Source organism: Marmota flaviventris, chromosome X (genome assembly GCF_047511675.1).
Source record: "Marmota flaviventris isolate mMarFla1 chromosome X, mMarFla1.hap1, whole genome shotgun sequence".
Taxonomy (NCBI): domain Eukaryota; kingdom Metazoa; phylum Chordata; class Mammalia; order Rodentia; family Sciuridae; genus Marmota; species Marmota flaviventris.
The window spans coordinates 46,127,268-46,139,548 of NC_092518.1; the positions used below are offsets into that span (position 1 = coordinate 46,127,268).

Sequence of the window (12,281 nt, forward strand, 5' to 3'; positions counted from 1 at the left end):
CATGGTAATTAACATGTTCCACAAAAATTCATAATTCATAGTGTTCAATAGATCCAGAAAATGTATTAAATATTCCTACGATAACTGTATTAGCTGCCTGAATCTGCTTATTTTATACTTTATATTACCTTTTATTTGAGTTTTAGATTTTTTCAAATCAATATATTACTGCAATCATTTGATACAAAATTCCAAATTAAATTAGTAACAGAATAATATAATAGAAATAAAAATTATCATGAATGGAGGCAATTCAAGATCTACTTCTAGGTGGGCATAGTGGTGCACACCTGTAACCCCAGTGGCTTTGGAGGCTATGGCAGGAGGATCCCAAGTTCAAAGCCAGCCTCAGCAACTACTTGCAAGGCCCTAAGCAACTCAGCGAGATGCTGTCTCAAAATAAAAAATAATTTTAAAAAAGGGCTGGGGATGTGGCTCAGTGGTTAAGTGCCCCTGGGTTCAATCCCCAGTACCAAAAAAAAGGGGGGGGGGATCTACTTCTATGCCTGTCACACTACCCTACACACCACAGAATCAGAAAATCCAGTATCATATACTGACAAATCTAGTAAGATAAGGAGTTAATTTGAACCCAAATTCAACACATTTTAAGATAAATGAAAATATGAACTGTGATATGGTAATTCTGTGAGTTTAAGGTAAAATAACAAAGTCATTAAAAACGAACTTGTGTTATTCTATTTATACAAACAGTCCTCTTTGACCTTTCCACTAGCCTATTATCCATTTCCCAGCCCTGAGTAATTATTGCCTTTCTCTGTTTCTAAGTGAAAATAGTTGCGGAACTATAATTTACAAATCAAGTACAAAATACTTTTCTACTTAGAGATTCCAAAATGTGAGCCACAACTAAAATGATATTCTCTTTTACTGTGCTCTTAAAGAAAATTTCAAACATACTAAAAAGAATAGTATATTGAAGCTCCACATAACTATCATTAGCTTCAAAAACAGTCGTTATTTTGTAAACTTTGTTTCATCTATCTACCTACATAACTTTCATATATTAGAGTACATTAAAGGAGATCTAAGGCATCATATAATTTGATCCACAATTTTTTTCAGTTTATATCTCTAATAGATAAGATTCTTTTTTAAAAGATGTCATTATCCCAAGGCTGGAAATATAGCTCAGTTGATAGAGTGCTTGCCTCACATGCACAAGGCCCTGGGTTCAATCCCCAGCACTGCCAAAAAAAAAGTCATTATCCCTCCTCAAATTCCTTAATGTTATTTAAAACCCAGTCCATTTTTAAATTTTCAAAATTGTTCAAGTGAAGTTTCTTTTATAGTTGGTTTGTTCAAGTCAAGATCCAAAGTCTATATATCACATGTATGGTGTGCTGGAGCTCTCATATAAACTCATAAGAGCTATTACATTTTCAGGAAATTTGCAAGCAATTTAAACACAGCCAATTTAAAAAACTGAATTAAATAAGTTTACAATTAAATAAATTATATTAAAAGCCAAGGTAATAAATATTGAAAACACCATTCCATATTTTACCACATTTTGTCATTACTTATGCATTTGAGATTGTTGATAGCTATTGTATATGTGTAGTGGAAATATCATACAATGAGTGCCAGTATGCATCTCTTCCCAAGTTTGCATTCAGTGAGGCCACACCAATAACTTGAAATCAGCCAAGGTGGAAGTATTCACACCACAAAAATTAGCAAATACTAGAAATCAGTGCTTTTCTTTTTTTGTTTTTCATGGAATCAACTGCTAAACATTTACCAGCTCAATACTACTCTTAAGTCTCTTAAATGCCCATCAAATGGAATACTATTAACCCTTAAAAAAAGAAATTCTGTCATTTGTAATAACATGGATGAACCCAAAGGACATTATACTAAATGAAATAAGACAGGTAAAGAAAGACAAATATAACATAATCATATTATATGTGAAACTGAAAAGAATAAAATTCATGGAAATAAAGAATAGAATGGTGGTTACCAAAGGTTGGAAAGGAGATAATGGGGAGTTGATAGTCAAAGGGTACAAGTTGCAATTATACCACAGGAATACGTTTTGAGATCTTTTGTTCAGCAGAGTGACTACAGTCAATAATAATACAGTGAATATTTCAAAATAACTTACAGTAAATTTCAAATGTCTCATCACAAAAAATGTAAGAAATGTGATGTATATGTTAACAAGCTTGATTTGATCATTACATATCATATACATATATCAAAACATCACATTGTATTCCATAAATGTACACAATTATGTTTTTTCTATTAAAATAATATTAATTTTAAGGGGCTAAAAAGCATTATCTAACCCTAAGTACATGTATGAAGACATAAATGGTGTGACTCTACTTTGTATACAACCAGAGATGAAAAAATTGTGCTCTATATGTGTAATATGAGTTGTAAAGCATTTTGCTGTCATATATAACAAATTAAAATTTTAAAAAAGCATTATCTATTAGTATTAGCTATTTCACACTTAATAATCTCTTCCATGGCCTATCTTGAGCCACTCGACTATATATGAAGTAGTCCTCCTCTGAACAATCATAAAACTCCTGTTGCTATTTCGTTATATTTTAATTATATTCTCCTCCTCTTATTTTATAGTTGCTTGTGAATTTATATTATTCCCCTACTAGAAATACAAGATATTTGATGGTAGAAAACACCTCTTCCTCATCTTTTCATTCCTTACAATCTCTAACAGAAAAATTACATATACCTAGGACTCAAATACTGTATCTGTTGAATTATATTTAAACTGCCTTTGATAATCATGCTTGTAAAACTATAAGAAACCTTCAAATCCTTCTTGTCAATATTATTCAGATTTGAAGAATAAGATCCATCTAATAAATATCTAAAAATTCATTACAAATGAATGAATACAGATGATATACCTGTACATTTTCCCAAAGACACTAATATAGAGCATTTTAGATGACCCCAATAGTGTACAGGTATGTATTATAAATCTAAAGATTATCTCAAGTCTGTTTTAGTCAGATTTTTTGCTGCTGTGGCTAAAGGACCTGACCAGCACAATTGTAAAGGAGGAAAAGTTTATTTGAGGGCTCAAGGTTTCAGAGATCTCAGTTCACAGAAGGCAAGCTCCATTCCTCAGGGCTTGAGTTGAAGCAAAACTTCATGGCGGAAGAGTATGGCAGAGGGTGGAGGGAGATAAAGCTCAGTTGGTAGAGTGTTTGCCTCACATGCACAAGGCCCTGGGTTCAATCCCCAGCACCACAAAAAGAAAAAAAAAAAATACTTGGGGCTGGGGTTGTGGCTCAGTGGTAGAGTGCTTGCACGCATGAGGCACTGGGTTTGATCTTCGGCATTACATAAAAAAACAATAATATGAAGGTATTGTGTCCATCTACAACTGAAAAACATTTTTAAAAAAGAGTGTGGCAGAGGGAAGTGGCTCACAGGTCCATCAGAAAGCAGAGAGTCCACTCTCCAGATACAAAATATCTACCCCATAGCCACACCCTCAATGAACCACTTCCTCCAGTCACACCCTACCTGCCTCCAGGGATTAATTCACTGATTAGGTTAAGGATATAACCCAATCATTTCTCCTCCAAACCTTCTTGCATTGTCTCACACATGAGCTTTTGGGGGACATCACATCTAAACCAAAACACAGCACAATTGTTAATGTAACACTGTTATATAAAACTAAACCAAAATTAAATGTTTCCCACACACACACAGCTTGAGATTACAACCAGGACTCATGCATGCTAGGCAAGTGCTTGACCACTGAGCAACAACTGTAGTCCCAAAATTAGGCTTGACTAAGTCAATTTTACCAACTTCAACATGAAATATGGGAATTTGTAAAGTAAAAAGAATAAAGTTATACCTACACTGGTAACTTTACGGTATATTTGAGCTGCATTCTGGCACTCAGAATAAGGGTACTCGGAAGTAGCCATTTCCAGCATACACATTCCAAAAGCATAGACATCTACGGATTCATCATAGTGCTCTTCATACATTTCTGGAGCCATAAACTCAGGTGTTCCTACAAAATAACACCATAGCCATATTTTGATTAAAGAGAAACTGTATCCACCAAGGTACCCATTTCCTTAAAGATTATCCATGTTAATTTCTGCTCTCAAAAAGCAAATCTAAAAGCATAAAATTTGTATTATATAAACAAAGCACCTACAGAATTTCCTTAACTTTCCATACTGATAAATTAAAATTTTTAATGCTTAAGATTAGGTTATGGTTAATAAAATTTGTTTTTATTTCTATTCTTTTTAGTTCAAAATTTTCTGGATTCACTTAATAAACTTTCATAAGTCCTCAGAAACTTTCAATAATCCTAAATAAATGCTACAAAAGAAATACACAAAGACATTTCTAAAATAAGTTTATATATATATATATAAAATAGATATTTCAAAGCACATTTACAGTGTAGGCCAGAGTTAGTACATTTTTCTGTGAAGGACCAGATAGTAAATATATTGGACTCTGCAGTTTACATGGTCTCTGTCACATAATTATTCAACTCTGCAGTGCAAAAGCACCCATAGAGAGTCCATATATTAGCAGGTATGGCTATGTTCCAATAAAATTTGATTTACAAAAACAGGCAGTGGGCCAAATTTGGCCTATGGCCGGCCCATAGTTAACTCATTCCTGGAATAGAACTATACAATTGAGAAAGCTCCCTATCCCGACTAGTAAACTGTAAAAATGTTACTCACCAATGACACTCTTAGCAAATGATGTACGCATTAAGGTGGCCAGTCCCAGATCACCAATCTTCACAGACCCAGTGGGTCCCGTGATAAAAATGTTGTCACACTTCAGATCCCGGTGAATAATAGGAGGAGTCCTAGTGTGCAAGAACTGCAACCCTTTTAAAATTTGTCTGCACCAGCTTCTTAAGACCTTTGGTTTCATGACTTTAAATCGTTTTAAGTACCTATATGAAGAAATAGAAGACCACATGTAAAGAAATAGACACAGCTTACTGTAAAAACACTATTAGGGGACATTACATAAGCAAGATGATCATTTATGCATTATGATTGCCATCCCTGTGTTGTTTTGTGTTGTCCAATATTATAAAAAAAATTTAATGTAAGAACTCATTCTTATGTAAGAAAACTGACTTTCAAGTGACTGCAATGCTCAACCCCTCCCTGCCCCTCAATAAAATAGTCTGACTCTCCCAAAAAAAGATATCCTACCAAGTGTAGCATTTATACTTCAAAATAAGAAGCATGAGAGAGTGGCCTTTTTAGAATGGAAGCACAATTTTAAAAGGATTGTCCATCTCTTCTTCCTAACAACTATTTAATATAGACTCACCAGCAGGTTTGATTACATAAAATTTTAGTACAAAAATTTAAGAAAGTAAACTAAAAGTAAACCTAACATTTAATTATGTATAACTGATTATACTACAAAACAAAAATTATTATTAGAAAGTTAAGACTACAATTACATAGTATTACTCACTATACTTGTGAATATGGCTAAGCTGTCAATCATTTTCCTTTACAAAATGGAATTATATTTTTTCTATAACAATTTCCAATGCTAAACTTCTATGATATCCCACAAATATTAATTTATGAGTAATGCATACTTTCTAATATACTTCATTAACATCCTGATTTTTTTTATTGGTTGTTCAAAACATTACAAAGCTCTTGACATATCATATTTCATACATTAGATTCAAGTGGGTTATTAACTCCCATTTTTACCCCAATTACAGATTGCAGAATCACATCGGTTACACATCCACATTTTTACATGATGCCATATTCGTGACTGTTGTATTCTGCTACCTTTCCTATCCTCTATTATCCCCCCTCCCCTCCCCTCCCATCTTCTCTCTCTACCCCATCTACTACAATTCATTTCTCTCCTTGTTTTTTCCCCCATTCCCCTCACAACCTCTTATATGTAATTTTGTGTAACAATGCGGGTCTCCTTCCATTTCCATGCAATTTCCCTTTTCTCTCCCTTTCCCTCCCACCTCATGTCTCTGTTTAATGTTAATCTTTTCCTCCTGCTCTTCCTCCCTGCTCTGTTCTTAGTTACTCTCATTATATCAAAGAAGACATTTGGCATTTGTTTTTTAAGGGATTGGCTAGCTTCACTTAGCATAATCTGCTCTAATGCCATCCATTTCCCTCCAAATTCCATGATTTTGTCATTTTTTAGTGCTGCGTCATACTCCATTGTGTATAAATGCCACATTTTTTTTATCCATTCATCTATTGAAGGGCATCTGGGTTGGTTCCACAGTCTAGCTATTGTGAATTGTGCTGCTATGAACATCGATGTGGCAGTATCCCTGTAGTACGCTCTTTTAAGGTCTTCAGGGAATAGTCCAAGAAGGGCAATAGCTGGGTCAAATGGTGGTTCCATTCCCAGCTTTCCTAGGAACATCCTGATTTTTTTACTTACCAGAAATCACATTTTAAGAAAAATTTTAATCAATAGTATAAAAATAACTGTTATGACCCCTGAAATTATTTTCAAACAGAACTCCATTGTCACTATCAATGTCAACTTACGTCTTTAAGGTTCCTGATGTCATTAGTTCAGTTACTAATACAATACATTTCTTTCCTTTTAATATAGATTCCCAGGAATCATAAAATCGAACTATATTGGGGTGCTGGAGACCTTTTAGCATCTCTGCTTCTTCCTTAAACCGCTGCTGCTCAGCTTTGGTTAACTTCCGGTCCTGAAATAGAAGAACAAGTTCCAAATTAAAGCCATAGAAAAAAATTGGGGGGGATACCAGGGTTTGAACCCAGGAGCAGTTAACCACTGAACTACATCCCTAACACTTTTTGTATTTTGATTTGAGACAGGTTCTTGCCAAGTTGCTCAGGGCCTTGCCAAGGTGCTGAGGCTGGCTGTGAACTTTTGATCCTCCTGTCTCAGCCTCCCAAGCCACTGGGATTACAGGCATGAGCCCATGCCTCGCTTTATGCATATTTCTAACACCACTCAAATTGAGTGCTTTATTGTTCGTACATGTGTATGAATGTATCTTCACCAGTCAGTTCTTTCTGAATAGTTACTTTGACTCTTTCCACAGGCAATGCAGCAGTTATTACATTTTGTAACTACATTATAAACCCGCCTACAAAATACATCAATACCTTATGGACTGGGGATGTAGCTCAGAGATAAAGTGTTTAACTAGCATGTATTAAGACCCTGGGCTTGATTCCCAGCAAACACACACACACACACACACACACACACACACTCAGTATCTTGAAAAGCAGTATCTGAAACTGAATGCAAAAATGTAATAAAAAAAGAATAGAAGAATCCCACCCCCAAGAAATCCCTGAGTTTTCATATCTAAAAGCTCTATAATATCAGGGTGAGAATAATCAAAATGTCAGACACCTAAACATTTACTCTGGCTTAATTTCTGAATTAACAAAATATTCTAGGTTTCCAAAGTATCAGGTTACCAACCAATGAAAAAACTTCAAATAGGCACTCAACCTCTAATCTATTTCATTAAATGATATAAATTAAAGGAAAAACCTTTATAGAATTCTGAGGAAGAACTGTGATCCTAAATTTCTAAACTCAGACAAGTTATCAATCAAGTTTAAAAGGGGAAAAAAACCCTACATTTCTAGACAGCAGGAACACTGAAATAAACCATCCCTTATACCATTTCTGAAAATATTATTTAAACATGCTTCAATAAAAGCATGGCCAGGGCCAGAGCGGTGGCACATGCCTATAATGCTAGCAACTTGGGAGGCTGAGGTAGGAGGATTCCAAGTTTGAGGCCAGTCTGAGTAACTCAGTGAGATTCTGACACAAAATAAAAAAATAAAAAGGGCTAGTGATTTAGCTCAGTGGTAGAGTACCTATGAATTTAATCCCCCAGTACAAGGGGAAGGGAAAAAACTGCAGCCAGCCAAGTGTGGTGGTTCATGTCTATAGTCCTCTGAGGCAGAAAGATCACATGAGTCCACGAGTTTGAGACCAGTCTGGGCAACAAGGTGAAACCTCATCTCAGGGGAAAAACAGATAAGCTGGCTTACAATAAAGTCAGAAATTTCCAAAATTTAGAGTTTAGAGTTAAGCCTAAGTAGTAATGACTAAAGTAATTGGTAAAACTGAATAAGTTTTCTAAGCATTAATTAAAATTGAAGTAACACAATGCAAAAGGAACAACCTGGAATTAAAATTCCAGATTACTTCATTAAAAGCTAATTAATAGAGAAGAAACAATAAAAACAATTTTTGTCTTTTTCAAAGGGGAGCAGTAGAGAAGGGAGTGACAGAACAATTTTTAAGTTTTGATGTTTTTAGAGAAATAAATTCAAGTGTATCTATTTAACATTTAGGTATAATGTATAATTTCCATTTCAAGATGGTAGACAACATATTAAATTATTTTCCCTCCCTTCCTAAAACCCACAAAATGACAAAGGAAATATATAAATAAATCCAGAGCAGTAATGAAAATGTGAGAAGGATTCAAACAAAAATTTTAAGATAAAAATCCATACCTTGATAGAAATATACTTTAATAAAATTCAAGACAGTCTAGGAAATGGCAACTCCATAAACATGAACTGGAAAACCTCTCCATTAAAGAGGTTTTGTAATTAAGAATTTTAAACATTCTTAGAATCAAATGAAGATGGAAGCACAACATATCAGAAGCTCTAACATAACAGTGAAAGCAGTTCTAAGAAGGAAGTTTTACACTTGAGTGCCTACATTTAAAAATCCAGCCAGGCTTGGTGATACACATTTGTAACATCTGCAATTCAAAAGGTTGAGCAGGAAGATTCCAAGTTCCAAGCCAGCCTTAGCAACTTAGTTAAGAACAAGATTAAAAAAAAAAAAAAAACAGGTACAGTCAGAGGAATGAGACTTTGTGCTCCATTTTTGTACAATGTGTCAAAATTCATTCTACTGTCATGTATAACAAATTAGAACAAATAAAAAATAAAAAGGGCTAGGGCTATAGATCAGTGGTAGAGTGTCCCTAGGTTCAAGCTCAACACTGCAAAGAAAAATAAAATATTTCAAACAAACCATCTAGTGCTGCATCTTAAGGTCCTGGGAAACAGGACCAAATGAATCTTAAACTAGAAGAAAAAAAGAAATAATAAAGATTAGAACTGAAATTAACAGAACTAGAAATTAACAACAATACAAAGGATCAATGAAACAAAGAATTGGTTCTCTGAAAAAACAAGATTGATAAAACCCTAGCCAAACTAACACAAAGAAAGACAGAAAACCAAATTAATAAAATTAGAGACAAAATGGGGATATCACACAGACACAACAGTAATCCACAGAATTATTAGGGACTATTTTGAAAATTTATATTTCAATAAATTGGAAAATTTAGGAAAAATGGACAGATTTCTAGACACCTATAATCTATCGAAATTAAACCAAGAGGATATAGAAAACCTAAACAGATCAATAACTATGAAAACTGAAACTGTAATAAAGTCTTCTGATGTAGAAAAACACAAAACCAGATGGATTTACAGCTGAATTTTACCATTTCTTTAAAGTAGAACAAATACCAATACTCATCAAGTTACTCCATGTAAGTGAAAGGGAAGGAATGCTTCCAAACCCCAAACAATGCCTATATCACCCTGATACCAAAACTGAAAAAGCACACTTCAAGAAAACTACAGACCAGTATCATTGAACATAGACTGAAAATTATTAGCAAATTGAATTCAATGATACATGATCATCAGACACCATGATTGGTTTCATCCCAGGGATGCAAGGCTGGTTCAATATATGCAAGTTAATAAATGTTATACACCACATAAATAGAACCAAGGACAATGCAGTATCCTTTCATGATAAAAACCCTGGAAAAACTAGGGATAGAAGGAACTCACATCAATATCATAAAGGATATATATGACAAATCCAAAGCCAATATCATACTGAATGTGAAAAAACTGAAAGCATTTCCTCCAAACTCAGAAGCACGATGAGGACATCCACTCTTACCACTCCTATTCAAATAGTAGTTGAAATCTTAACCTGAGCCATTAGATACGAGAAAGAAATAAAAAGAGATAGAAATAGGAAAGGAAGAAATCAAATTATCCCTATTTGCAGATGATAAGTTCCTATACTTAGAATATCCTACTGGTTCTACCAAAGACTTTTAGAGCCGATTTTGAAAAATTAAGAAAAGAAGCAGAATACAAAATCAACATACAAAAATCAATAGCTAGGGACTAGGGGTTAAGTTGGTAGAGTGCTTGCCTTGCACACACAAGGCCCTGGGTTCAATCCCTAGACCACAAAAAAAAAAAAAAAAAATCAATAGCTTTTCTACACACCAATAATGAATCCACTGAAAAAGAAAGCAGGAAAACAATTCCATTCACAATAGTTTCAAAAAAAGATATCTAGAAGCCAGGTGTAGTGATGCATACCTGTAATCCTAGCAACCTGGGAGGCTAAGGAGGAGGATCACAAGTTCCAGGCTGACCTTGGAAACTCAGGGAGATCTGTCTCAATTGAAAGGGGCGGGGCCTGGGGATGTAGCTTCAGTGGCAAAGCACTCCTGGGCTCAAAACTCAAAACCAAAAGGGAAAAAACATAGCAATAAACCTAACCAAGGAGTTAAAAGACATCTCTAATGAAAATTATAGACCACTAAAGAAAGAAATCAAAGAAGACACCAGAAGATGAAAGATCTCCAATGTTCATGGACAGGCAGAATTAGTATTGTGAAAATGACCATATTATCAAAGTTATTCAATACGATTTCCACCAAAGTGCCAATGATACTTTTCATAGAACTAGAAAAAAACAATCCTAAAATTCATACAGAAGAACATAGACCCAGAATAGCCAAAGCAATCCTGAGCAAAAAAAGCAATGCTGGCCACGTGCAGTGGCACAAACCTGTAATTCTAACTGGGAGGCTGAGGCTGGAAGATTACAATTTCAAAGCCTGCCTCAGCAATTTAGCAAGACCCTAAGCAACTTAGTGAGACCCTATCTCAAAATAAAAAATAAAAAGGGCTGGGGATGTGGCTCAGTGGTTAAGCCCTCCTGGGTTCAACCCACAATACACACACACACACACACACACACACATACATACACAAAACCACTGGGGTGGAGATATAGCTCAGTAGGTACAGTGCTTGCCTCACATGCACAAGGCCCTCTGGGTTCAATCCCCAGCACCACACCCCCCCCACACACCACACACACAAAAAAAAAACACATTAGAGGTTAGCCTGGACAACACAGTGAGACCCTGTTTCAAAAATTAAAGTAAAAATAAATGCTATTGAAGAACATAGTATACATTTTCCCATTTGATTAGAACTTCAATAAGACTTCTTTTTTTTGGGGGGGGAGGGGGGTGTTAACTCTCTTGGCTTTTCTTCCTGAGTCACATATTTAATGATTTTAAAATTTACCTTCAGTAAAACTGACTTTTTTGATAGACAGTTCCATGAGTTTAAGCAAATGCATGATCATGTACACTGTCACAATCAAAATACAAAGCAGTTCCATCACCCTTAAAAAATTCCCCTGTGTTGTCCATTTACAGTTAAGCCATCTCTTTACTCATACTCTGGAAATCACTTACCTATTTGTTATCCCCCTTTCTGCCTTTTCCAGAAATATCTTTTAATATTTAATATTTAATAATAATATTTAATAATTTAATTATTTAATATTTATTTTTTAGTTGTAGTTGGAAACAATACCTTTATTTATTTATTTATTTTTATGTGGTGCTGAGGATCGAACCCAGGGCCTCACACATGCGAGGCAAGAGCTCTACCGCTGAGCCACAACCCCAGCTCCTTCCAGAAATCTTATAAATGTAAAAAGACAGTATATATATACTCTTTGATCTGACTTCTTTTATTTTTATAATGTATTTTAATTGATGCATACTGTTGTAAGTACCAGTAGATATTGCTTTTAATTGCTGAATGTTGGAAACATCTGTGAATGTACCACAGTCTGTTTCTCCATTCCCCAGATGAAGGGCATTTGGGTGGTTTCCAGTTTAGGACAATTACAAATAAAGCTACTTTAAATAAACCCATAGAGGTTTTCATATGAATACAGGTTTGCTTGGATAAATACCTCAAGTGAGATTGATGGGTTGCATAGTCAGTATGTTTTTGCTTTTTGTTTTTCTGTTTGTTTATCTGGTTAATTTATTTTGCAATACTGAGGATTGAACGCAGGAACTCACACATCCTATTGAG

At 34.7% G+C, this 12,281-nt stretch overlaps 1 protein-coding gene across 2 annotated transcripts in view; it reads right to left on the reverse strand.

Annotated features, from left to right (window-relative positions):
- Wnk3 (WNK lysine deficient protein kinase 3) overlaps positions 1-12,281 on the reverse strand; it is a 152,732-nt gene that overhangs the window by 112,853 nt on the left and 27,598 nt on the right. For both annotated transcript variants that reach the window (XM_071606048.1, XM_071606047.1), the window contains exons 2-4: positions 6,570-6,742; positions 4,740-4,960; positions 3,885-4,042 (exon numbers count right to left, since the gene is read on the reverse strand). In XM_071606048.1, coding sequence (XP_071462149.1) covers positions 3,885-4,042; positions 4,740-4,960; positions 6,570-6,742 — 552 coding nt within the window. The remainder of the gene's footprint in view (positions 1-3,884; positions 4,043-4,739; positions 4,961-6,569; positions 6,743-12,281) is intronic.